The 26,430-nt window shown below is 38.8% G+C and overlaps 3 protein-coding genes and 3 long non-coding RNA genes across 21 annotated transcripts; 3 read left to right on the top strand and 3 right to left on the bottom strand.

The window, feature by feature from the left end:
- Positions 1-3,423: 3,423 nt before the first annotated feature.
- Positions 3,424-4,809, bottom strand: LOC124201964 (PIH1 domain-containing protein 1-like). The gene is made up of 5 exons (XM_046598223.1): positions 4,633-4,809; positions 4,471-4,573; positions 4,214-4,402; positions 3,995-4,141; positions 3,424-3,936 (listed from the first exon to the last, which is right to left on the bottom strand). Exons 1-5 carry the CDS (start codon positions 4,705-4,707, stop codon positions 3,494-3,496), a joined length of 957 nt encoding a protein of 318 aa, XP_046454179.1. The 5' UTR covers positions 4,708-4,809; the 3' UTR covers positions 3,424-3,493.
- Positions 4,810-4,898: 89 nt separating this feature from the next.
- LOC124201907 (multidrug resistance-associated protein 1-like) lies at positions 4,899-15,684 on the top strand. Of its 9 annotated transcripts, none has more exons than XM_046598173.1 (33): positions 5,102-5,393; positions 6,171-6,347; positions 6,413-6,544; positions 6,608-6,745; positions 6,807-6,935; positions 7,003-7,196; positions 7,269-7,289; positions 7,393-7,584; positions 7,683-7,860; positions 7,947-8,115; positions 8,177-8,328; positions 8,817-8,853; positions 8,939-9,039; positions 9,201-9,315; positions 9,413-9,444; positions 10,042-10,123; positions 10,188-10,558; positions 10,625-10,792; positions 10,859-11,045; positions 11,121-11,280; positions 11,355-11,505; positions 11,572-11,658; positions 11,726-11,858; positions 13,198-13,415; positions 13,537-13,626; positions 13,698-13,788; positions 13,857-14,098; positions 14,164-14,262; positions 14,330-14,479; positions 14,542-14,700; positions 14,763-15,044; positions 15,102-15,181; positions 15,249-15,684. In XM_046598173.1, exons 1-33 carry the CDS (start codon positions 5,331-5,333, stop codon positions 15,358-15,360), a joined length of 4,692 nt encoding a protein of 1,563 aa, XP_046454129.1. In that variant the 5' UTR covers positions 5,102-5,330; the 3' UTR covers positions 15,361-15,684. The 9 variants fall into 9 exon arrangements, with proteins under 9 accessions (XP_046454148.1, XP_046454166.1, XP_046454129.1 ...); XM_046598159.1 differs by lacking the exon at positions 13,198-13,415 and adding an exon at positions 12,153-12,373 and having other exon boundaries at positions 5,103-5,393; XM_046598180.1 differs by lacking the exons at positions 9,201-9,315; positions 9,413-9,444 and adding an exon at positions 9,589-9,735.
- LOC124201968 (malignant T-cell-amplified sequence 1 homolog) lies at positions 15,666-16,765 on the bottom strand. Its single transcript, XM_046598238.1, has 6 exons — positions 16,608-16,765; positions 16,394-16,546; positions 16,228-16,328; positions 16,032-16,165; positions 15,833-15,900; positions 15,666-15,776 (listed from the first exon to the last, which is right to left on the bottom strand). The coding sequence occupies exons 1-6, from the start codon at positions 16,616-16,618 to the stop codon at positions 15,695-15,697; spliced, it is 549 nt and encodes a 182-aa protein (XP_046454194.1). The 5' UTR covers positions 16,619-16,765; the 3' UTR covers positions 15,666-15,694.
- A 203-nt stretch (positions 16,766-16,968) lies between these two features.
- On the top strand, positions 16,969-26,414 carry LOC124202002. 3 transcript variants are annotated; one of them, XR_006877853.1, is made up of 3 exons: positions 17,031-17,470; positions 17,542-17,587; positions 25,829-26,414. It is a non-coding gene; the product is annotated as an uncharacterized LOC124202002 (long non-coding RNA). The 3 variants fall into 3 exon arrangements; XR_006877843.1 differs by having other exon boundaries at positions 16,969-17,574; XR_006877849.1 differs by having other exon boundaries at positions 16,969-17,587.
- LOC124202018 lies at positions 21,619-22,445 on the top strand. Its single transcript, XR_006877871.1, has 2 exons — positions 21,619-21,921; positions 21,983-22,445. It is a non-coding gene; the product is annotated as an uncharacterized LOC124202018 (long non-coding RNA).
- LOC124202025 lies at positions 23,202-24,892 on the bottom strand. 6 transcript variants are annotated; one of them, XR_006877879.1, is made up of 7 exons: positions 24,642-24,892; positions 24,405-24,577; positions 24,246-24,336; positions 23,787-23,935; positions 23,679-23,725; positions 23,479-23,618; positions 23,202-23,263 (listed from the first exon to the last, which is right to left on the bottom strand). It is a non-coding gene; the product is annotated as an uncharacterized LOC124202025 (long non-coding RNA). The 6 variants fall into 6 exon arrangements; XR_006877885.1 differs by having other exon boundaries at positions 24,416-24,577; XR_006877876.1 differs by having other exon boundaries at positions 24,430-24,577.
- Positions 26,415-26,430: the final 16 nt, after the last annotated feature.

The raw sequence follows: 26,430 nt of genomic DNA, 5'->3' as shown, positions 1-26,430 counted from the left end.
TTTAATCAATGACGATATGCTAATTCAAGGCTGCGCTCTCAATGTTCGCCTACTTTCTTTCGAGTTAAGTTGTAATCAATAAAACTGCTGGTTCACTTGATATGGTACACGTATACGTTGTTAATAAAGAAACGATTTGCACCTCACTGCTATTCGAATAGAATCTGGGGCGACGATATTCACTTAACTGATCCCGACGAGTTATTTGGCTCAGGATTACAAATTGGTCTGACTGCTCCTGGACGAAGAAAGATCACTGTGTGATTCTGCAATTCGGTGAGAGGGGAGTAGCTATGCGGAAAGTGCGATGGCCAATTGAAACGTGCGCTGATTCGTTGATCAACCCTGGACAACCCGATGGAAAGTGCTGATCTCCAGGATCCGTTCGCGTACCTACTTGACTCTCGTCGCCTCGTGTATCAAACAAGTTTTCTTGAGCTTCTAATAACGCGCCCGGGTGTGTTCCCCATTTTCTGGTCGGGCGAAAATTGAAAGTCTTTGTCCGTTTTCCCATTTTATATCGGAATGAGTACTATATATAGAAGTATAGTTGTGGTATTGATTTTGTTGGTAGGAAGTAGACACCGATGAATAGAGGGGTGGACGGGGGGTAGAATTTACTTACCTCGTTCTATTATTAAAATGAGCTTCGTGCGTTTGTGCTTAGCTTGTCCCTTTCGTCTTTATATTGGGTTCTGTTTGAAACTACAATTCTACAAACTATTGTGCGTGTATTTACGGCCGCGGCACAGCATGTTGGAGCTTCCCCGCCAAAGGAAACAAAAAGCCGACGGCTGACTCGAGTTTCAAGGATGACGAGAGAATCCTCCGCCAATCGATACGACATAGTAACGTGCGCTAATGGTTTGCGATGGTCGAACTAACTTTGGCTTGTTGTTTTGATTCTTTTCTTTTTTTTTCCTTTTAGCCTTTTCCTGTTTGGGCGTGTCTCTTTAAAAGAAAAAGAAAAAAACAAACCATAATTGACAGATGGCGTCACGCACATGAAAGAAACATGCCAACCTTCACGCCACCACTCGTTAAAGAAGGGGAAATAAACAAGAATGATTGTATTCCGATAAGAAATAGGGGATCATTCGGTAAAGAGAATGGAAAATAATTCAAACCGTTAGACTAAGACTTTCTTCTCCGTTTTCAAAAGAGTAAAATGGGGATCAACTCTTCGCTCAATGGCGCAACACAAATTAGATGAGCTTTTCGTATATTTGCTGCTGGATTCAATGCGGGATGAACGAAGGAAAAGAAAAGTAAAAATGGGGGGACGGAAGGTAAAGACGAGCCGACTGCGCATTGTTGTCTTGCTGCCGCTATCTTCTCTGCAATGCCGATGACAAAAGGTGATCGATCGTCTACGGTATTATGTTTGATATCATATCATCTGCCATTGAGGAGGGATTTCGCTTTCTGTAACCACTGCATGAGCTTGGCTGAATCGCCGTTTGAGGCTCAATAGCTTTCCATTTACGAACTTCCTTTTTTTTGGGTGTGTGTGTGTTGCACCGGTAAACGAAATAAGTCCCACCGCTCATCTCGTTACAGTGTATAGTTATAGTTATAATAGTAAGTAGCCTATTCATTTCCAAGTCCCCAACTTGCGAAAACTTATGGAGGAGCTCTGGTAATTGGTTAGTTATTCATCGGCGGGATATATACGGCCACCGATTATGGTGATAAGTAACTCACTGCATCCATCACGATTATCAACGCGCCTGGTTGTCGACGTAGCGATAATCATTTCATCACGTCTGACCGTTAAGACTGCCGACTTGCGGGCCATGATTGAGAGGCCCCATGCGACGAACTGATGCCTATATCTTCCAGCAGTTTATGCCCGGCTGTACAAAAATGTCGATCACGCTCGCGACCGAATCAGACTTGTTTTCACAAGCGAGTCCACTGGCTATCAACTTTTGTTTTGAAAAGATTTAAAACAAAAATAAGAGTTCAAGATATTTAAGGGAAAGTGAATTATTTTCCATTCCATTGAGTTGATGGCGTCGTCCGAATGTACACTGTTGATTGCCAGACCTTTCAGCCAAGGAGCCATGGCAACAGCCCAAATCTTGGTGCCGTATCCGCAGGATAACGTCGTTTTTTCTTCGCACTATTACGCGCTGTGAAGATATAGAAGATAGGGGGCCGGGAATCGTCGGCAGATGATGGCACAATCGAGTCCAATGCCTTCGTACACATACAACCCGCTTGATTTTTGTCGACTTGTGATGAAATCATTCCTCTCCCATGGTGAAAAGGCGAAGTTCGTCGTGATACATGCAGTATAGTATGTACACAGTAGCTACAGTGGGATTTCATCTCTCAGTAGTTGCTGGCAACCGGGAAACGAATTGGAAACGAGAACACACAGTTTATGTCGTCACGACAACAACTCCCCTCACGAGCCAGACTATGCATGCCCTTTATGAACTAGCTCTTTCCGCTCTTATTCCAAAGTAGTGTTCTTGGTACCGACGATTATTGTTCCTAGATTCTTTTGTCAAGGCAATTTTCAATTACTAAGTTGGGTTCCTTGTGTAAATGTGAGGCAACTTTAACGTTATGTGGGTTATCTCGAAAATGAAAACCGGACCATTTGTTTGTTCACATCTCCAACGATAAGAAAACAAAAATATACTCCCTGACTTTTCCTCAGCACATGTTGCATCAACATGTCAATCAATGTTGAAATTGTTCTAAATAAAATAGTTTATCTCAAATGGATTTCGACATTATCTATTTGATGCTCAGCAATACAATTTGTTACATCGGTAGATAGCCCCTCATTTGACAAGTTGAACCGCAGTTAAGATTATGTAACGTTTTCAGGTCGATTGAGAAGCGCAGACATTTCTATTTTTCGAATCGGCATATATTTTTATTGGACAAAATTACTATAGATGCCACATTCTCTCGCTTAAGTCGGTCATGCACGCCCAAACTCACAGCAAACGAGCGCGTTTTCCAACTCGCGGTTTTCCAAACCAATTTGACTAGCTATGCCATGAGAATTTATAGATGTCAAAATAATAAAAAAAACTTACTTTTTTTAGGACAAAGCTCTTTTTTTAAAGCTACAAACGGGATTATACATACTCGAGCGGTTACGCGAAATTATTGAACACATCCGGTCGTTTTAATTATGGGCTGACCCGACCCTTTTGAGAACTGAAACAACCGTGCGTCTTTTCCCTTTCGTATTTCTTGTTGTTGAAACCACATTAAAACAAAAGCATGATGAAACAAACTCATCCCCTTCCTTATTTTCAATTTAATTGAGCCACAGTTTAAGTGTGCCGTTTCCTAGAACAAGTTGTAGGCTAACTATGTGATAGCGAGCGCTCACACTTTCACACTAACGTGCGCGGTTTCACGATCTTTCAGAGCCAAACCACGAACTAAATTGTGTACTGTACAATTGTTTCTTTGTGTATTCATACAGCATGACTGCAAAACAAACGGCTTGCAGCGGAATTTTTCACATCAACGGAAGAAGAATTGTCAAAATTTTGGTACTCTTATTGAAGATGGCTTTACTTTTCTGAGCATCAACAGAGTGAGGGAGATTGACATTAACTATGTTTTGTCCTTCACCTCCTTTGACGCAAAGACAGTCGTCTGAAATGACAGACAAAGAAATGTTTCCGATTTCGCTCTGCCAAATTGGAATCCTGGCCAATAGTATCTTTGTTCCATCCCGTGTGGCGACTAAAGAGTAGCGCGGAATCGCATTTTTTAGTTGTTCCGTAGTACTAGTCCTGACGGCGACGTGATCAACCTCTTCAATCAATTTGGGACTTTTATTCCCCTTCAACTGGGACGTTTTAGGTACTTCCTGCACGTATGGCTTTTCGCTCCGTTGCTCAATGCGATGCGATTGTATGGATCCAAAACAACGGCGATTTTTCAAAATATTCCACCCTGTAGAATGCAAAGTTTTTTTGATTCCATAATTGAAAATTTGTTTTTCCTTGGGTACCGTTTTTATCCAGTTCCATTTTGTACTTATCCTCTAGACCTTCCATAGCAATAGTTACGAGGAATGTTTGAAAAAGCAAACTACTCTCCACTTTTGCGAAGAAAGAGGAATTGATGGCTATGTCATAGGCTACACATGGTTGGCCAGCTGTATATAAGAAACAAAGTTCATTGATTAGAATAGAAGAATTTAGAGAGAAAAAAATATATATTAGATTACATTTATCAACTTCTTCATGGCCTTCCCCCAAGCTCATAGGGATTCGAAAGGTAGAAGGCTCGTCTGAATCCAAGATGCGAGTAAGTTCTGATTCTGTTACATCAACTGGAGAAGGGATGACAGTAGTGTGGCAAATATTCACAAAAATCTTCTGAGATGTTATCACATTCTTGGTTTTTACACAAAAGCCTAAATGAAGGTGATGGCATTTTAATTATATAACATAAAACCATATTGAGTTTCTTTTTGCTATGTACCTGGCTTCGGTTTGACAGTTTTATAAGGAAGATCATCAACTGGTTTATTATCCCTTTCTGAAATCGCTGCAGTAAGCAACTGCTGAAACTCTTCATCCTCATTCTGTAAACATAAAACATAGTTAGTGAAAAAGACATGTTAATTTATTGGTTATTTTATACATTAAATTTCAACTGGGAATGGATGATGGATTCATCTATTTCTAGCCGCATGGAAGTCGTTGAATTTAGATTCATTTCAATAATCCAAGAGCTTTCTAAAAAAATCTTCGATCAATGAAAAAGAAATGAATTGTTATTGAATTCGGAATCCGCGTTACCATAACAACCTGTCGATAAAGTTGAGAACTATTCACCTAGGACATCTGTTGATGAAAATTGATAGGTCTCTTAATGCACCTTATATAACATATGTTATGTAATAGATTACGAAATAACGTGAGACTGCACCTATTTGCATAAAGAATACAATTTCAAATTATTTAGTATTTATCATTGTGAAATCAATTGTTTGAACCTGATTTAAACGAATTTGTGTTTAATTTATAACTGATAGATGGCAGTGAATGCTATCAAAATACTAAAACAACCAGTAGGATTTTTCTTGCAAGCAGACGGTTTGTTGGCTCAATTGTCGGACTGCTTTGTAGGCATGAGTCGACATTTCCATCCAAGAGAAACTATATATTCGTGGGTTTGTCTCGTTGGTCTGTTGATTCGCGTTCCACCAGTTCTCCTACTCGCCGGTCGATCCGTTGTTGGTCGAAGCGAGGAAACGTGCTTACTGTTTTGCTCTCGCATTGCAAAATCACTACATTGTTGAGAAGTGAAGAGTAGAGCACAAGCTCGCCCGCCAAAACATGGGCGATAACCAAACTGACCAAACATCGCCGCTGGATTCTTTCTGCGGATCCACATTCTGGGTAAGTTTCCACCTCTAATTTATCTTTAAAGGGGTTTTGTACTGATGCTTCTGGAACACGACCTATTTTTCCACCCCTCACATATTCACGCTCTTTTATGGCTGTTCAAATATCTAGCAAGTATGTATTCGAACATAGAGGGTTTTATACGTGTCGGATGGCAGTCGTAAACAACAGAAAAGAGACCTTACGTTCAGCCTTACATTACCGGCGTGTTAGTTAAAGGCAGCCAATTTTTTTGAAGATAATTATGTATAGCAATTTTATTTCTAATGAAAGAAGTTGGTGCATTTTTTGACATCGGCACGTAAGGTGTAATTTGACACACCGAGTTTGGTGTTATGGCCTTCGATAATTTATATTAAAGTATTTTCTTTGGATGTGAAAGTTGAAGGCAACAGATTGTCCCCAGCGTTTACGAAACAGTTCGTTGTTGAAATGTTGTCTCCTAGGTCTAAAAACTGCTGAATCATGAATGCATAGACCAAATGATAATAAAACACGACAGGCACCATCCGTTATCTTTTGAATACAAGAGAGGCATGCTCATTACTACGAGAGGGATTTTTAAAAAGAGATTTTTAATAGAAGCGTTTCATGATAGAAGCGATTTTTTTGATAGAAGCGATTTTTGAGGGCGTTTCAGTTTAGTAATGACGCGCTAAATTTGATAACTTTTTCCGTCGATGCATATTTTTACTAATTAGATTTAGTTAGTGCATTCGTCATACTGATAATGTGTGGAGAAAAACCGTAAATTTCAATCTTATCATTCAGGATCTGGATCAAACCTGGAATACAAACAACCCAAGTTTCACAGAATGTTTTCATCAAACAGTGCTTTATTGGATTCCTTGTGGCTTCATTTGGCTCTTAGCACCATACGAAACATACCAAATACTGTATAGCAATGCCCGCTATATACCATGGTCTATCTTCAATATCAGCAAAATGGTTATATTGCATAGCATTGATTTAAATGATAAGAACACAATAATTAACCATTCATTTCTAAACAGATCATCAACTTGCTTCTGATCATACTTTCAATTATCAGCATTATATACGCGGTGATCCAGAGTAACAACGATGTACAGATTTATACAAATGATGTGTATTATGTAACTCCTGCAATATTGGCAGCCACATTTGTAAGTATCCTCGAGTGTCGTGAATGGATTGTATATAACTGAGAAATCTTCTTTTTCCTAAAGGTGTTGACCCTAGGGCTAATGCTGGCAGAGAAGAGGAGAGGCATTAGATCATCTGGACCTTTGTTTATGTTTTGGTTTCTTCTCACTCTTTGTGGTGGGTTTACTTACGCTGATCGCATTAAATCCATCGTTGACAGGGTATGTATGGCTTCATTTTGTAGTTTATTGCGGATGATAAATTTAGTCATGTTTTATACAGATGGATGGTTTGGAGACATATCCGTTTGTCTGGGAAATGGTATATTATCCGTTTGTTGTTGCAATGTTGTTTATCAATTGCTTCGCTGATAAGGAACCTATGTACATGGAAGGAGAGGGAAAATCTGAGGTAATTTGCTTGGTTTTTTGTCCTTTTCATCCAACATTTGATTTAATGTTATCTTTTCCTCCTATAGAACCCTTGTCCCGAAGAAGGCTCTTCATTTCTGAATGTTATTACATACTCCTGGTTGGATACATTGGTCTGGAAAGGGTATAGGAAACCTCTAGAGACGGGTGACCTGTGGGACTTAAACAGCCGAGATAAATCCAAATCAGTTGTCCCTCGGTTTGAAAAACATTGGTTAAAGTCCCTCAGTAAACAAGCAAAGTAAGACATGAGATATTCTTTATCTATTTGAATTATTAATTCGAGCACTGTAATCTATTCTATGCTGCAAAGATATTTTTGGGACAATTTTGGGTAAAACCTTCTTCTTCCGAAATCCTCTCCTACGTCACAAATGTTTTGTTTGCAAAAAGATGTATTATTAATATCGGTACTTGTTCGATTCTTAAAACTTTAGAAAGCCAAGTGAACCCAAAGCAACTTATGGAGCGGAGAACGGTGGTGTTACTTTCAAACCATCTACATCGTCTAAAAAGATTATTTCGATTTTACCTGCCCTATGCAAAACTTTTGCACCAGAGTTTCTTTTAGGAGCTTTACTGAAACTTGTTCAAGATCTCTTGGCATTTGTCAGCCCACAAATCCTCAGGTTTTTTTGCTTTCATTCTTTTATTTATTTGTTTATTTTTTGCTTTTTTTTCAAATCTAAAACCGTAATCTTTAAATTTGCGTATTTTTTTTTTTTAGTTTGCTTATCGGATTTGTAGAGGACACAACACAGGAAAGCTGGAAAGGTTATTTGTATGCCGCAATTCTGACCATCACTGCCATGACTCAAACTTTGATCTTGGGTCAATATTTCCAACGGATGTTTATAATTGGTATGCAAATCAGGACTTCTATCGTATCATCCATTTATCGAAAGGTACTTGTATTATGTTTACGGATGCATGCATAATTTTCTTTTATTTGAATTACTTTTTTACAATTATTATTCTTTCACCTATGTAGGCGATCAAAATTTCGAATAGCGCTCGCAAAGAATCAACTGTCGGGGAAATTGTCAACTTGATGTCGGTTGACGCACAGAGGCTCATGGATCTAACCACCTACCTCAATATGCTCTGGTCGGCTCCGCTGCAGATTGCATTAGCAATTTATTTCCTTTACCAAATCCTTGGTAACGAATATACTTTCTTGCTTTACGAAATTATTTTAAAGCAAATTGTATGTTTTTTTAGGTCCTTCGGTTTTTGCAGGTTTGGGGGTTATGATTCTTTTGATTCCTATCAACGGAGTGTTGGCTAATGCTACAAAGAAACTGCAAATTCAACAGATGAAGTACAAGGACAAACGCGTCAAGATGATGAGTGAAATTTTAAGTGGAATCAAGGTAAAATATTGTGAAAAGGAAAATGTTAAGTAGGAGGAATGGTACATTTTTTTATAGAAGCAGTTTTTATACTGAGATGTTCTTTGTTCAAGGTAAGTTAGTGAATGTTTTTTGTTGGGAAACATAGGCAAAATATAGAAAAATGTGGCAGCTTTGTGAAAGTTTGATTTTGTGTAGAGAAGAATGTAACAAATCAGCCGACTGCGTAGCATAGGTAGTCGCCGCCACGCTGAGAATAACAACAATGATATATATTTATCCCTACCTTGGTCTTTGTGAGCGAGTTACACAATCATGGGGAAGAATATTTTAGACCTGATTGTGTTCTCTTTTTATAAGTCCCCAAGCAAAGTACAACGTGCACCTTTATCCGAAGCAATATTTGTGAATATCCGTATTTTTTTTCTCACAACGTTTTTTTTTCTATGGTCAAAAATGATTTGAAAAATGTGACGTGAAATTTATAATTGCCATAATTTTCTTTTCAGGTCTTGAAGCTTTACGCCTGGGAACCTTCATTTCAAGGTTTTTCAACGGTTTCTTAAAATTAATTTAATTAAATAAACTTTAATTTTTAATTCTTTCATTAATTTTAATTCTTCATTTCAAGCACAAGTCGAAGACATTCGAAACAAGGAGATCAAGGTTTTGAAGCAGGCGGCCTACCTTAGCGCTGGAACATCATTTCTTTGGACTTGCGCACCTTTCTTGGTTCGTACTTTTTTTATACACAATTTTTTTTCCATACAACTTTTTTCTACCCATTCTTTAGTAGTTAAACGACATTTTGAAACGGAAAAACGATTTACAGGCCTAATAAACTACAAATGTTTTATTGCCAGACAATAACTGTTTGATTTCCTCTTCAACAGGTTTCTTTAATGTCTTTTATGACATTTGTACTTTCATCGCCAGACAACATATTGACTCCTGAAATAGCCTTTGTTTCTCTCTCGCTGTTTAACCTCATTCGCATGCCACTAACTAGTATTACCACTATTTTCACTATTTTTTTAAAAATAACATTCTACACTATATTTATTACTCTTACTTAACTGTCCTTTCCCCTGCTTGGTTTATTTAGTTCTTCCTATATTGATAATTCAGTTCATACAGGTTAGATTGATATTATCGTTGAGACTGTTTCGCTTCCGCCGTCGTCTGATCGTTGACCATTTGTTTTCTTGTTATTTTTGGGTGTCCGTTGTGTTACCAGCTCGTTGGGTTAATGTATTCGTTATCCTTTTCAACATTTTCTAGGTTACATTGGCCACATTTGCAGTTTACGTGACGACAGATCCCAGTCACATTCTCGATGCCAAGAAAGCTTTCGTCTCTTTGACTCTGTTCAATTTGCTCCGTTTTCCCATGTCAATGTTTCCAATGCTTGTCGTGTCGTTCGTCCAGGTAAAATATCGTTTAATTTTTCTAAATTGATTTTCTTACATTGTCCAGTAAATTGTAAAATTTTGAGTTTTGTGCTCTGACGCATTATCCGATAGCTAATATCCGGGAATGCGCTTTAACCGTTGTTACAAAAAAGGATACATGAAACTTGGGCGTTTATCCTTGTTTTAGGATAAACGTCTTGATTTCTTTATTTTCTCCCTATTTTAATTTGTGTCGCTTGCTTTTGTGAGTTTTTCGGGCTGCTGATTTTAACTGAATATGTTTTTTTTGTCCAAGTTGCTAATATCTTTTAATTGGATTTAGGCAAGCGTTTCTATTAAACGTCTGAACAAATTCATGAACGCTGATGAGCTGGATCCCGAATCAGTTTCCCATGAAACTACAGGTAATGTTTCCCATTATTGTTTCAAATGGACCGCTAATGAATTTTGTCGATAAATTATTTGCAGCAAGTGCAATCAACATTGAAAAAGGTTCCTTTGCATGGTCCCAAGGCGAACAACCCATTCTTAAAGACATCAACATTGAAATTAAACCTGGAAAGCTTGTCGCAGTCGTTGGACAAGTGGGTGCAGGCAAATCTTCGCTGATTTCTGCAATCTTGGGAGAAATGGAAAAACTTGGTGGGAAGGCTAATACAAACGGAAAGATCGCTTACATCCCACAACAAGCCTGGATCCAAAACTGCAGTCTACGCAATAATATCATGTTTGGCAAAACCTACAATGAATCAGTTTACAACAAAGTGATAAACGCCTGTGCTCTGAAACCTGATCTTGCCATGCTTCCTGGTGGCGACAGCACAGAAATTGGAGAGAAGGTAATACAATCGCTTCGGTTATATTATTTTTGCAAGAAGTAACCTAAAAATAAATTTTATCCACAGGGTATCAACTTAAGTGGTGGACAGAAGCAGCGTGTCAGCTTGGCTCGTTCCGTTTACTCTGATATGGATGTATACCTTTTGGATGATCCTTTAAGCGCCGTTGATAGCCACGTAGGAAAACATATTTTTGACGAAGTCATTGGCCCCAAGGGACTTCTGAAAGCTAAGGTATCCCTTCAACTACCTGAGCACCCTTTACATTCAGTTTTTAATATTATGTTACTTTTATAATAGACACGATTGCTCGTGACTCATGGCATCACTTTCTTGCCTCAAGTAGACCAAATTATTGTCTTGAAAAACGGAGAAGTGTCTGAAGTGGGTTCGTATAAAGAATTGCTGGCCCAAAAAGGAGCTTTTGCAGAATTTCTCTTGCAGCACTTGGAAGAAGAAGGCGCTGATGAAGATGATATTCCCGACGGTCTGTTGCTTTTTCTAAATCGTTCAAATCAATTCCAAATTTCAAACGTCAACTTTTCCGTTTTGTTTATCGTAGAACTCGCTGAAATTAAACAAGAACTAGAAAACACAATGGGCAAGGAAGAATTCGCCCGTCAAATTTCTCGTCAGCGCGCAACATCTGAAACTCAGAGCCAGAATAGCGAAAATGCCGAAAGTAAACCCATGATTGCCTCTCCGGATCGTAGCTTATCCAGGCAAGGAAAAAATTCTCTTGTTTATTTCATATTTTTACATAAATTATTTTTTTAAATAATTTTTGTTTCTGCAGAAGTAACTCGACCACAAGTATGGAAAAGAGTGGAGGAAGTTTGCGACGACGTAGCTCAGCCAAAGATCGAAAATCTGTCGATGGTGGGGCTCCTGCCGCGAAACCAAACAACACCAAACTGATTGAAGCCGAAAAAACTGAAACGGGCAAAGTAATTATTTATTCGGCTTTTATCTTTTCTTTTTGTTACTAAATTATAAAATTAAATCTACCTTAGGTTAACAGCCAAGTGTACGTCCACTATTTGCAATCCATTGGCGGATGGTTGTCGTTCATTACTTTGATTCTGTATATCATTTATCAGGTACTTCGATACATCGTACATTTTTCTTCGCTGCCATTCGTTAATAACCGTACTGTTTATGCAACAGGGTTTTGCCGTATATTCCAATATTTGGTTAGCTAAGTGGTCAGAAGCTGGAAATACGACTGTTGGAAACCATACCGTTGAACAACAAAGAGATATCTACTTGGGTGTCTACGGCGCGCTTGGTTTGGGTCAATGTAAGAATCATTCCTTATTTTTATTTTTTTACTCCTCCCCTATTAAAATCACAAATTTCCTGAATCCACGACCAAGGGGTAGTAGTCAATACCAGGTAAGCTGATAGATCGTTTAATGTGTTTTGCCTTTGCTTATTAGTTGTCCTTTAGATCCCATTCAACTAACATCATTTTGTAATTGCTATGGGTACTCGGACAATTACTTTTGAACTACTAATCTAGTGTTTCCCTTTTAATGCATGACTAGCCTACTAACACTAACGATTTGATACTTATTTCATTGACATCTTGTAGCTATCTTTTTGCTGATTGGAACTATCACGATATCCCTTGGTTGCCTTCAGGCTTCCGCTATTTTGCATGAGGGTATGATTGCCCGCACTTTCCGCCTTCCTATGTCGCATTTTGACACGACTCCGATTGGTCGTATCGTCAACCGATTTGCCAAAGACGTGGATGTTGTAGACAATCTCATTCCATCGAGCATCCGAACTGCACTTTTATGCTTTCTTTCGGTATGTTAGAGAATGATTTGTACTTTGCATGTGGCTCCTGCATCCTGCATACTTGCTGGATGTTTGCATGTTCGTTGAATTGGTCAAGGTAAGTGCATTTAGTTCTAGGCACTCTGACTTCTCCAGGTTTATCGAGGTAAATAGCTTTTTATGTTTAATTACCGTTGCTTTTTGTGTACATGAACTTCCCAATGCCAAGTGTGTTTGTTTGAATCCTTCGAGTTGTGGTGACAAACCTGTTTGTCTCAACTTGTAGCGTTCAATATGTTGTTGGGGTAATTTTGTGTTACTTGTTGCGTTCAAGTTCTCATGTACGTTTTGGCCCTGTTGTATAGCTTTGGTGATGATGGTAGCTTCTGTTCTACTGGGCCTGGCAACGTTACGTGCCGCGAGAACCTTGCATATCCGCCTGATTGGCGACGTCCTCCGTCTGCCTATGGTATTTTTCGATACAACTCCTACCGGTCGACTGCTCAATCGTTTCAGCAAAGATGTCGATGTTTTGGACAACACATTGCCATTCATCTTGCGTGGCTGGATCACTACAGCGTTACAAGTACTATTTTTTTTTTTGAAAATTTTCCGCGCCTAGTAGACTCTTCTTTTGCCATTTCATCACAACGGGTCTTAAAGAAAAGGTTTGCTTTAAAAAAGGTCTATGTCCCTCCACTCGAAGGATTCACTCATATTCTATACTTGTAGAAATGGGAATTTCAAGAAAATTCAAAATGAATATTTCTACGTTTTCTAATGCGATGGAAAAGTTGAAGTGTGAAGTTAAGCGAATCTGTTTTGCTGAATTTCAATTGATTTTTGTTCCGCAGCCTTGTTTTCTTTCAGCGAGGTACTACTTTATTACGCGTTGGCGCGTGCATCTCGCGTCTTGCACGAGGCTTGTCTAAAAGGTGTTCTTCATGCACCAATGACCTTCTTCGAGACGGTGCCTATTGGAAGAATTATGTCACGTTTCTCGCAAGATATGAACGCTATTGACAGTCGCATTCCCGCTGTCTTGGTTGACTGGTTGTACTGTTTATTGGAAGTAATTTGATTGAATCCTTCGAGTGAACACCCTTTATCCTCCCTTTAAATTATTTCTCAGCCATGCGCATCAATAATTCTTAAAAGCATTTTTAAAATAATAAACTTATTGCATTTCTTAGGTCATCAGTACTATACTAGTTATTGGTCTCGGAACCCCTATCTTCTTTGCTGTTGCCGTACCGATTGGAGTTCTCTATTACTGGATTCAGGTAATTCTAAATAAATTTTACTTATTATTGGCAGTGTCTTTTAATCTTGTTTAAATTTTTTTTCCCCTCAGAATGTTTATGTGGCTACATCGAGGCAACTTAAGCGTCTAGAATCTGTTTCAAGATCTCCCATTTATTCACACTTTGGCGAAACACTTACTGGTATAGACCTTACTCACGTTGAAAATGTGTGATATATATTTCTAATAATGCGCATCTGCTTGATTTAGGTGCTACCGTTATTCGAGCATATGGCCAAGAACATCGATTTATCAAAGAATCCGAGTCTCGCGTGGATCTTAATCAGATTTGTTATTACCCGAGTATTGTTGCTAATCGATGGCTGTCGATCCGTTTGGAAACTATTGGTAACTTAGTGGTTCTCTTCGCTTCTTTATTCGCCGTTATCGAAAGAGAAAAAGGAACTATGGACCCCGGTTATGTTGGACTGTCCATCACTTACGCCCTTAGTGTAAGTATACGAAGCAGAGAAAACAAATACGCAACCAAAAGTACATTTGAAGATAACATTTCTAGATTACACAAACACTCAACTGGTTTATGCGGATGACGTCCGAGGTCGAAACGAACATCGTGGCCGTAGAGAGAATCAAGGAGTACAGTGAAGCTGTACAAGTATGAGGAATTCACTTAAAACTCTTTATAAAAACATCTATAAAAAAGCGAAAATTTTTTAAATTAGGAAGCTTCATGGGACCACGGGAAACGTGAACCACCTAATTCATGGCCCGACAAGGGCAAGGTTTCGTTTGAGAAATATGAAGTTCGCTACCGTGAAGGACTTGACTTAGTTATCAAGGGAATTACTTGCGACATTCAAGGTGGTGAAAAGGTAATTTAACTCGTTCTCTTTTGCAAAAAAAAAAAAATGATTATCATTACGATTTGTTATAGGTTGGCATCGTTGGACGTACTGGAGCAGGAAAATCCTCGTTGACATTGGCTCTGTTCCGTATCATCGAAGCCGCTTCTGGGAAAATAACAATTGATGGATTGGATATTGCCGACCTGGGGCTTCACGCTCTGCGATCTCGGTTGACTATTATTCCTCAGGTACCATGAAGCACAGGTTATTTAGGCGAATAAATGTTCTAATGATTAACAATCACATATAGGACCCTGTTTTGTTCTCGGGAACGTTGCGCATGAACTTAGATCCGTTCAATTCTTATTCTGATGATGATATTTGGACTGCGTTAGAGCACGCTCACTTGAAGACATTCGTCAAGTCGTTACCAGCAGGTCTAGAACATGAAGCTTCAGAGGGTGGCGAGAATTTAAGTGTAGGTCAACGTCAGTTGATTTGTCTCGCTCGCGCTCTTCTCCGCAAAACGAAAGTCCTTATTCTGGATGAAGCAACGGCTGCCGTCGATTTGGAAACTGACGATCTAATTCAAGTACAGTAAACTTATGAAAACTTTTGCAACTGCTTATTTTATCCGCTGTTTTTCTAGGCCACGATTCGTAAGGAATTCAAAGAGGGTACAGTTATCACCATCGCCCACAGATTAAACACGATCCTGGACAGTAATAGGTAACATAATAACAGTAGTTATAGACTACAATACCTTCAACAACAGCTAACTCAACGTTTTACGCAGAGTAATGGTGTTGGACAAAGGAGAAATCAAAGAATACGCGCCACCAAATGAGCTACTGGAAAATAAGGAGTCGATCTTTTATGGCATGGCACGAGATGCCGGTCTGGTATAAAAGTTTACATTCACCGTATTATTATAGGCAAAGATTGAACTTGTGTTGACAAAAATGTTATTTTTGATGAAAAATCTTGGGTGTGTGCATGAGATTCCCGTGTGAACCCTTGAATTCAATCAGTTATGTTCATGACAAGCCCCACATTATGGGTCTTTTTTAATTAGCTGCTATGTGGTCCAATTTGTTTGTTATGCCTTCAGAATGCAGCAGGCCAGTAGCATGTTAGTATTCTTTTGTGTGCATCCTACCCCTGTGACTAGAGTATGATCAATGCATTCCTACCATTTGTTCACAAATACAGATTTTGTTTTGGCATTTGAATAGCAAAAGTTTATTTCATTGGCTTAAGAATCCACAAACCATCATTTAAATAATGATAATTTTCCACTCCAACTCCTTTGTTAACTGATAATCTGTGGAAGAACAAAGTGCTATTATTTTGACAAGTCCCAGATATTAAGTGACTTACATATCCTCAGTAGACATTGATGTGATGCCCACAGCTAAAGCATGTTGTTTTCCTTCAGCCATGATTGCCTATAAGAAATAGTCATCAAAGCTTAACAATGGCAAAAGCAATAAGTGAATGCATGCTAGATTTATGTTGGCATCTAAAATGTAACATGACCTAATAAAATATGCACATATTGGCAGTTATCAAAGATTACCACAATGGATCCCTTTGGACAAGGAGTCATTCTAGCTCCAGGTGAAGTTAAGCCAGGGCACATGATATTTGCCCCACTAAGGACAAATCTGATGGCTCCCTTATCTACTTGCTGCCAGGGTAAGATATAGGGATCTAAAATAGGAAATTATTAAAAAAAAATTATATATTATAATATTAACATTTAATTATTTTACATTTGTGCAGAAGACGAAGAGTAGGGACCCAAAACCCTTCCCTGTGTCTAAAGAACAAAAAGTCTCCATTGGCCCCTACTAAGACTTCAATGTGTTCATGGCTGAAATACAAATGCACAAAGTAATTCAGCTTGTTATTGAAACAAATCAAAAAATGCCTACAAACCATTTCATCAATCGGAATGGCTCTTTCTTGGGTAGCACATCATTGATACAATTCTCAATGTATGGGTACTGTTCCAATATTTTAGACCTAATTCCTTTCTGAACTGACGTTTTAAGCTGCTGAAACCCAGATATGTTTTCTTTCTCGTCGAATCTGTAAAAAAACGTAAGAATTAAATATTATAACAATTTGCAACTAAAAAAATATGAATTACTTCTTGAACATTTTTTTGAAATCTACTAATATATATACGAATTTTGAGTAAATAATCTTTGAACAGATTTAAGCTAGGCTAAACGAGGCAACACACAGACCAACCAGCAAAATCTGCGAGAAAAAGCAGACGATTTTTGGGAGCCGGTGACGTGCCATCGTTGACTCGTCTGAATTCCACTAGATGTCGCCAAGACAAGTTTTTTTTAAAAATCTTCTGAAACGTCAAAAACACGGTCTATTTCTTTATGTCTCTTACATTTATATTCATTTGTTGAATGATATAATATGGATTACAACATCCATATTTTTTTTGGATTCAATAAAAGTATGTGTCACTAGTCGCAATTATGACTAACTTACATGAATGACCTTGGGGTAACTAGCAGCCGTCAATCCGTCATATAGTGCCCCTAGCGGCCTGACGGTGGAATAGCTAAAAACCTCATTTTGAGCACCGTGGCACCGGCCAGCCTGACGATGCAGAACAGAGAACACCTAAAACCGCAGAAGACGTCAGAATTTTCTTTAGTCGTAACGACGTAACCTAGAAAAGTCGGTTAGGATTTCATTTAAGAATGTGATAAAAAGTTTAAGCAGTTTGTTTGTTTGATCGCCAAAATGTTCGTTGCGGTGTGTTCTTCGGTGTTCATATGGCGTTTCAAAGAATTGTGAGTTTGTGACTAGATGCCGCGCGTGCTATCAGACTCAGTTCTTTTCATCTGTGTTCCTTGATGTTGTGACATGAATTTGTTCTTTTAAATAAGTAGAAACATGCAAAGAATGCAGCTCTCTGTGAGTGTTTGTGATTCTGGCTTACTTGCAACTCAATTTACTCATCCCCTTTGCTTCATGTTGGTTGGGGTAATCAAGTTGATATAGATAGCTGTAATTTTAGTGAGAATGTGGATCATAATGAATTGCTAATCAATTAGTGTACTTCGTGAAGACGAGATATAAATTTGGAGGTGAGATTATTAAGTGAGTATCAAGGTTATTTGCCTTTGTTTTTCAGTTCTTTCAATGGATTGTCAACGAGCTAGAGAGGACATTTTTTCCTGTTAGTGTTAAACATTTCTTTTTTCTGACGCTAGACACATAGCCTTTGATCATTTTCCGCTCAGTTTAGTAACGTTTACTTTGCACATCTCTGAAGAAATTTCTCGCTGCAAGGAAATTTTGTGTGATAGCTGTTTATGTTTATGAGTTTATGTTTCAGCAACAAAGCTCACTTGTTAGTTTTTAATAATAATGTGCTTTTTTTGCTACTTCCGGTTTCTAAATGAGTCCGTAGTTCAGTAAATATTCATTTGACGCACAACATATTCGTGATTCTCGTCAAATTTGGGGTCGATTTCGTGGTTTTTTGCGTACTTCCGGTATACCCCAAAATCGAGAATTTTCCTGAACAGTAAAAATTCCAAAGACATAAGAACTCCTTTTTTTAAATATTATTAAAAATACCCGACAATAGAACTCCAGTGCCCGACAGTAGAACTCCACTACGCTAAATAATTAAAGAATTTTTTGGAGTTCTATTGTCGGGTATTTTTAATAATCCTTTGGTGTCCATGCATATTATGCAGTGTTGAAAAGTTGAGTTAAAAAGTCAATGTTGTCTGATGGCTGTCGATCTTGTTTTATCGGTTGCAGTTTGTCGATATGTCGTCTCTTGCTACCTGTACCGGCGTTGAGGTAATGCTTGATGTTTCGTTCAGTTATGGACTTTTAATTAAAATCACTGTTCTTTTTTCAATTTAATAGTTTGCTGCCGTTCCATAGACTTGATCCATTGGTAAAACTGGGGAGAGGTGGCTGAAATTCAAGACTCGTCAATAAATTATGTAGATAGAAATAAATTACAAGTGCATATCTGGACTCCCTTCTTCAGTGGCCCCGTTTCCCTAAATAACCACTAACCAACGCCCGCCGGTGGTCACTCACTCGCTGCGACAACCAGGAGGAAGGGAGATGTTTGGTCGAACGGGGACTTGCAAGGTGCATGATTCGATGAAATCTGTTGAAGGGTCATGAGTCTAAGCCGGAAGCCTACTAAATATGATGCATTGCTCTCATAATAACTGCTCTTCAGCTCTCTTCGCTCTTTTTCCGGGTTCTCTAAACCACGGCCGGGTAATCTCCCTTGGTAGAGTCAGTCGGGCAGTGTCTCCCCCTGCTTGACTGGCTGCAGTTTTTACCGGACGGTTTGTTTTTAATAAATAAAACAAGTATAAAAACCATATAATGTTTTCATTTTATAAATTGTTATTCATTAATTAAATATATATAGATAACAACTTGATTAACAAGCATATTTATACAACATTGTTTATTAAACAGACCGTCCGGTACAAACTCTTAGTTAGTACTATTGCTCAAAAACTGATACTCTTGAATCAGCAGACTCGAGAGTTTATAGCGCCGTCAAGGTAGATATTTCTGAATGGTACCCGTCTTGTCACCTGCTAATGATTCATGTTCTTGGTTTGACAGAAGCTGTGTTGTGTTTGTTGATCGTCTCCACCATGCACGCGATAATCAAGACCAGCAACGTCTTGATCAAGAAGAAGAAAAGAACGGAGAAGCAAAGAACGACGATGTAAATAGCGGGGTGGGTACCGCTAAATTCATTCTTAGTTGAATGCCGAATCGCTAATACCATTGTTGGTTATGGTAGAACAGTTTTCCATACTGGTACGCTGTATGACGTCGAGCATTGCCAAAATGGAAGTGCTCTTTGAAGAACTGAGCGTCTAAATCTTCTTCAGTCAGATGAAGGTAACAGATTCGGAAATCGTCGAAGAAGCAGAGGACATCACAGCTGAAAAAAAAAAACGTGAGTACCCGTACTATGGCTCGTCCCGGTTTGTATTGCTTTGTATAATCTTTAGTTGAACGCTAAATATTTTAGAGGCTAGCTAAGAGAATTTGGCTAGATCTTTACAGGATTAGTGAATGAGATTTTTAAAAGAAATTGTGCCTGTTGCACATCGATATTATTAGTCTTGATTCTTAAAGGTGGCTTGGCTAAACTTTCGACGGTTAAACTCTATTTAATAAAAAGATAACATAACGTTTAGCTAATGATCTTGCATTCTTGACTAAATATTTTCAGGCAACTTTTGAAATTTTTGTGGGCACTGATTTGCAGAGTGCTCGTGACCAACAGATAAAATGGCCCAATCCATATTGCAAATTTGCAAGCTGTCTTCCAAAACCATCCAAAACCAAGGAATTTCTATTTGCAAGGTAATTATTTCAACCAATGTTTCTTTTTATTACTGTGGTAATAATTCAAGATGATGAAGTCTAATTAGGTAGAAAACCTTTCTGAAAAGTTTAGGAGCCATTGTTAATTTCAATTGGTATAAAGTGAGTTTTAAGCCACAATCATTTGGTTTTAATTTTTATATTGGTTGTTGTAGACCCATATCCAATCCCCAGCAACGTAAACCTGCAGAAGGAAAGGAACGTAAAACTTGTCATGCAGTGGTGTAGAGGTTGGGTGAGAACGGGATGTAACCATTTGATATTCATTTTGATATTGGTTGTTGTAGACCCATCCCCAGAAACTTCAACCTGTAAAAGGAAAGGGCAGTCCGCCTGTCCTTCACATTCGAAGGTCACGGAGATCATTACATAAAACGTGTCATGCAGTGGTGTAGAGGTTGGGTGAGAACGGGACGTGTTTCATCATTTTCAAGCAGCTACAATAGCCGCAAGGCTTAAGAGGTGAGGGTGATCAAAAAATCGTATAAAAGGAGAGAGAAAAGGCGAAGGTAAATCAGTCGAGGGAGCATCTCAGACACGGCAACAACTGCAGCGCTCTGTCTGTCAGTTCGCATCCATGGGTAAATATTCTGTCTTTAACATAGAGTTTGGTATCAATTCTTCTTTTGATTATGTATGCCTGTTATTATGTAATATTCATGTTAAAATTCATAATTGTCTAGCAAACTATGGCGTAGTGCTGCTGTTGTGTGTTGAATCATTGATGGCTGGGTCGACCACTGGTGTACCGATGTCTTCTTGGTATGGCGGATACCAAACCACAACGCCGCCGCCTTACTACCCAAAAGCAACTTACGCAACGACCAGTTACTGCACCGAAGTCTTCAAGTACTACACCACTAAAGCACCGGAAGCACAACTTACGATTCCCCGATCCACTACACTGACGCCCTGAAGTATTACTCTGCCCCGAGTTACTACACCACCAAGGCGACGGAGGATGACTACGCCTGCTGCCCCATCCTCCGAGGCTCATACATCCAGGCTCCTAAGTATTACTCTGTTCTCATCTACTTATTGCACCGATTTTCCTAAATACTACTCTCTTCCCAGTTGGTACACCGAGGCTCCCGCTGATTGCTACACCGAAGCGGCAAAGTACTACTCCGCCCCGATCTACACAACCATAACTGAGGCGGCCAAGTATTGCGCTGTCCCGACTTACTGCACAGAAGCTGCTCTTTCGTACTACGTTGAACAGAAATACTACACTGATGCTCCAGTTCACTACACCACGACCTACGCTACACCGCAGCCCCCAAGTACTACACCGAAGAAGCCGCCTACAACAACGCATGCTGCCTAGTTTACTACACCGAGGCTCCCAAGTACTACATCACTAAGGCACCGGAATTCTACACGTCTATGTATGCTACCCCTGCCTACTACACCGAGGCCCCGCGTTACTACAACAGTGAAGCGCTCAAGTACTACACTACAACCTGCGCTTCCCCGAGCTACTACACCTACGTCCCGAAGTATTACTGTGCGTAAAAGGAGTCTTCAAAAAAAAGAAGTGCCCGAACTGCAGTGCCCTATCTGTCACCAACTGCTTTCCTCATCGTGTAACCGATTCGCAATAATGGGTAAATATTCTTATTTTTACATTGAGTTTTGTATCAATTAGATTTTTTTTCTATTTGTTAATATGCCTGTTAATATTTAATATTAATGTTTCAATTTATTTACTGTTTATAAACTATAGTGTCGTGCTCCTGTTGGGTGTTGTATCGTTGATGGCTGGGTCGACTGTTGGTGTAGCGATGTCTCCTTAGTATAGCGGAAACCAAACCGCAACGCCGCCGCCTTCCTACTCAACTTACGCAACGACCAGTTCCTGCACCGATGTCTTCAAGTACTACACCACCAAAGCACCGGAGTTTTATACCACAACTTACGCTGCCCCGAGCCACTACACTGATGCCCTGAAGTATTACTCTGCCCTGAGTTACTACACCATCTAGGCGACGGATGACACCACATGACTACGTATACTGCCTATCCTACTACACCGAGGCTTCTAAGTATTACTCTGTTCTCAGCTACTTATTGCACCGATTTTCCTAAATACTACTCTGTTCCCAGCTGCCTACACCAGGCTCCCGCTGATTTCTCCACCAAGACGGTCGAATACTACACCGAAGCGGCGAAGTACTAATCTGCCCCAATCTACACAACCACAACTGAGACGGAGAAGTATTGCGCAGTCCCGACTTGCTACACACAAAGCTGCTGTTACGTGCTACGTTGAACAGAATTACTACACCGATGCTCCAGTCTACTACACCACGACTTACGCTACACCTAGCTACAACACCGCAGCCCTAAAGTACTACACCGAAGAAGCCGCCTATTACATAACTACGTACGCTGCCTAGTTTACTACGTCAACGAAATTAAGTATTGCCCTGCTCGAAACTACTACAAACTTCATATTTATTGCAATTTCCACGACTATCCCACCACTGCTCCGACCTATACACCGAAGTTCTGAAGTATTTCTCTGTATGTGTTGAAAGATTGCTGAAATACAAGATTGATTGATAAATCACAAGTTTCTATTTTCTCCTTAAGTACCTTTCCTCTTGCTGATAATTGCATGATGTGAGAAAATATTTCTGAGTGCTATGTAAACTAACAAACAATTGATCTTGCCAAATACACCAATAACAAATCAAACTCTTAAAACATTTCAATCTCTTTCCTTTTTATATAAATTATCATTAAAATTCAAAGTCCAACTATTAATTGAAAATTCAAAGTCCACCACCTATTATTTCTGCTAAGTCCAGACTTTTGTTTTTGAAAAAAAATTTAAAAAAATTCCCCTTACAAAATTTTTAAAAAATTTCCGCAAAAAAATTTACTAGAATATTTTATTGCATGCAAAATTTATTTTTATAATATTCATATACATCATATACATTTTTCCTGTGGCCCCCAGGGGGGGGGGGCCTGTCGCTTTCTCTACCGCGATAATAACATGATGCAAGTTATATGCAAGTTATTATTTGTTTGGTGCAGAAAGCTTGTTTTATCTAGCAGTTCTCAACTGTTTCAAACCTGACATTGATCAGGTTGCCTCAGTCGTATACTGCATGATTGAATGAAACTCAAAAGACAACAGATCACACTTTTAACGCAGCAACACAAAATATCAATGGCAGAGCAATTTCATATGGCATGGATGAAAACACAAACACAAAAATGTTTAAGTCAGGAACCCAGATGCCACAGCTCAGCTACAACAGCACAACAACTTCTGGATTACACTGCAACCGCATGCTGCATACAACGGTTCAATCTGTCTTTGTCGCACCTTTCACCATTTGGCTGCAACCAGGTAACCACCAGCGTTTGTTTTACCTGTTTAAGAAAAGAAAATTATTTTCGAGAAACACAACTGTGTACACATGCATACTCATTATAACAAAAGAATATAAAGAGTAACAGAAAACTACACAGTCCAACAGAATAACTGATATCTGATTCAAAATTTCGATAGTAGTGGAGCAAATTGGTCTTAGTCATGTTAACTAAATCTGTAGTACTTTTGCAAGACATTTTATCTAAATAATTACTTTTTCCTGTTGAATGGGGTGAGACGTAAGCCAAAGAACAGGCAGCGAGACACACGAGGCACGCCATTTCGGAAATGTACAGGCACTTCCCAAGTCTGAGTTGAATGATTTGGCAAATTGGTTTCTATGTGCTAAATCACCTGAAAATTTTCACATCAACATTTTACATTCAATAACAATAGGAAATTCACAATAAATACCTTTTAATTTTCATCGTGAGAAACGTCACAACCAACTTCTGCTGCGTCTTGGATATAAGAGATATTAACTTAATCAATAATCAAATGAGGCTGTACATCAAGCATTACCTCAACGACAGTACAGGAAGCAATACAGTTACACCAGCACCACAGTCTGCATGCAACAGCTCACCACACCGTTCACTAGCTGACTGCACGAAATTCATGTACACATTGGACCATAACAAAGAGGCTCACACCTCAAGAGACTGTTAATCCTACTTGGGGAAAAAACTCAATTACTATCAGAAAACAAAGTGACATGTAACATAAGAAAATAACAGAAACATAGTTAAACTAAGCAATCTCTGAGAACTACTTTTACAAACATTAAAAAGGAATCAACAGTTGGCAAGCTTTTAAAACAGTCTTAACTGAAAAATCAACAGATGTAGAGCAAAGAGCTAGTCATCAGCAAATTAAATGGGTAGCCTTACTGTAAAAAAAAGTTGATCAACTTAATTATTTTAAATTGTTCGGAAATGTTTCTGCATGTGAAGAAAGCTACAAACGGTACAGTTAGCAAACCTGCAAGAGGAACACCTTTCGCCAGCTGGCTGCAACAAATTGCACTGCACAGCGCATTGGACTGCAATGAAGAAGCTCAGACTTCACCATGCTGTTAATAGAAAAATAAAAACTCAATTACTATCAGAAACAAGGTCAACAAATAACTAAATGTTTAACTTAAGGTTTACACCAAAATGATCACTTTTACTGTTGTGAATATATTTCTACATGTGACGAAACGCACAACCGATACGTGCAACAAGGGACGACATTTTGGGAAACTGCAGTTACAGCCTTACAGGCCACATGATCAGGTGGAATTGCCAAGTATAACTTGTAGACTAAGTTATCTGTAAATGCACCACACACAAAAATTACATTTAATAGCCTTAAGTGAATAAAAGCAGAAGTTACCATTTTTATGACGAATAATGCTAGGAAAATAAGTTGAGTAAGTTGAGTTGACTTAGGTCGAGGCTGTCAGATGTATGGGGTCGAGGCTAGGTCGTGGCTGTCAGACTGTCAGCAGCCATCTTGAAAATAACGAGCAAGGCCAACATTGCCATTTTCAGTTTTTGCAATTAAAAACGTCCGCATCTGGCATCTCTGCAATTGCAAAGAGCCAGCCAATCAGCCAAGCCGGCAAAAGTCCGAATGTGAACTGTGAATTCAAAATTAATCAGCTTAACGACTAATTTTTAAAGGATTAAAATTAAAAAAAAAAATTGCGTTAGAATCTTGAATAAAGAAAAAGTTTTATCAGATCCGAGATCGACCTGACAAGTCTATAGAATGTCTATGATTTAACAAATCACGCCACTTAAGCACACCTTCTTACCTTTATTCATGCTCCGGTTTTGGTAGTCACTTTTTATGTAGCCTTTTTATGCAGAAAGAAGAATCACAAACCAAGAGAAACATTCATTTATACATGAACTATAAACAGATTCTACAAACCGGAACATTTAGATAGAGACCACTGCTGTTATTTATTAATTTATGTTTTAGGTTTATGACTATCTGAATGGCTAATACTGATCGTTCTTTTGAATTACGTTTAGCAAACTGAAAAGGATGTAGATGGACTTATTCTATGATTTTTATCCCGTCCCGAATGGTGTTAGCCATTAGGTGTTACTAGTTTGAGCGGTAAGCACCTGCGCGCGCGCAATAATATGCGCGGAATTTTTCTTTGCACGCGAAATCTAAAATGCGGGTCGAAAATTTATGCTCGCGAACGAACATAAAATGCGCGCAAGGCAAAGGGAAAATGCGCCCTTGGTTACCGCATTGTAAACTATCCTAACCTTACCTAACCAGCTAACCTAACTTAACCAAACCTAACATTTTCACCTTCCCCGCGTTTTAGTGCGTTTACGCGAAAAATCAAGAAATTTTCGACATTCATTTTAGTTTTTCGCACACCAAAAATAACTACGCGCATATTAGTGTCCGCGCGCGCGAAAACTAGTAATACCCCTCAAGACGGGTACACAGTCCATCTGCGTCCTTTTCATAATGCTAAACATTGTTCAAAAGAAGGATCATCAGTGTAACACCCACTGATTCATTTGATACCCCACCTTTCATTTCCTTTCCAGTCTGTCGACGGGGTTCCGTGACCAATGAAATCAAACAAGTAATCAATTACGAAATTGGGGAAACATGGCGAAAGTAATCATGAATTGGAGTTGTTTGCCAGACGTCAATGGGGTATCGAGCCGATCCTCTCTTGAACTTGGAGAACCCACCAGGAAAAGAGGTAAAATTAAACTAAGGTTTGCGCTTCAGATCAAGAATTGACAAACGTGCCAACCATCATCAGTTCGAATCCATCGTTATCTAAAAAAGAAGCCTATCTATAATTTACAAAATTCAACATCGAAATCACTATCCAAAGAAAATTAAGCCACAGTGCAAATCAAGCCAAGACGTTGCGACGTCATCGGAGCTTCCTTTTGCCCCATCATCCTTGATCATTCTTTAGGCTTCGTTTTAACACATTTTTTTCCAATCGTCCTGAATATCCGATCAATCTGCCCTATTAATTTTTTGTTTACGATAATGTTACGATTATTGCCTGCCTTGACCGTGTTAACTGTACATAATCTGGTTGTGCTTACCTCTGCTGTTTGATTCTTTTTGAAAATTAAATTAATACGTGTAATACATTTATATACACCTTTACCCTATTTTCCTTCAA

The sequence above is a fragment of the Daphnia pulex genome, chromosome 2 (assembly GCF_021134715.1).
Source record: "Daphnia pulex isolate KAP4 chromosome 2, ASM2113471v1".
Taxonomy (NCBI): domain Eukaryota; kingdom Metazoa; phylum Arthropoda; class Branchiopoda; order Diplostraca; family Daphniidae; genus Daphnia; species Daphnia pulex.
The sequence above is the reverse complement of the archived record's forward strand: the minus strand, read 5'-3'. Positions and strand labels throughout refer to the sequence as shown.

Excerpts from the sequence above, each read along its gene's own strand:
- LOC124201907 (XM_046598167.1), top strand. The coding sequence starts at position 5,331 with ATGGGCGATAACCAAACTGACCAAACATCGCCGCTGGATTCTTTCTGC. Across the intron at positions 6,936-7,002 it reads AAGGAGAGGGAAAATCTGAG|AACCCTTGTCCCGAAGAAGG; the intron begins GTAATTTGCTTG and ends TTCCTCCTATAG. Across the intron at positions 10,559-10,624 it reads GCACAGAAATTGGAGAGAAG|GGTATCAACTTAAGTGGTGG; the intron begins GTAATACAATCG and ends TTTTATCCACAG.
- LOC124201964 (XM_046598223.1), bottom strand. The coding sequence starts at position 4,707 with ATGAATCTAAATTCAACGACTTCCATGCGGCTAGAAATAGATGAATCC. Across the intron at positions 4,574-4,632 it reads ATTCCCAGTTGAAATTTAAT|AATGAGGATGAAGAGTTTCA; the intron begins GTATAAAATAAC and ends TTATGTTTACAG. Across the intron at positions 4,142-4,213 it reads CCATGAAGAAGTTGATAAAT|CTGGCCAACCATGTGTAGCC; the intron begins GTAATCTAATAT and ends TCTTATATACAG.
- LOC124201968 (XM_046598238.1), bottom strand. Across the intron at positions 16,166-16,227 it reads TCTTCGTCTTCTGCACAAAT|ATCCCTATATCTTACCCTGG; the intron begins GTAAAATAATTA and ends TTCCTATTTTAG. Across the intron at positions 15,777-15,832 it reads TCAATGTCTACTGAGGATAT|ATTATCAGTTAACAAAGGAG; the intron begins GTAAGTCACTTA and ends GTTCTTCCACAG.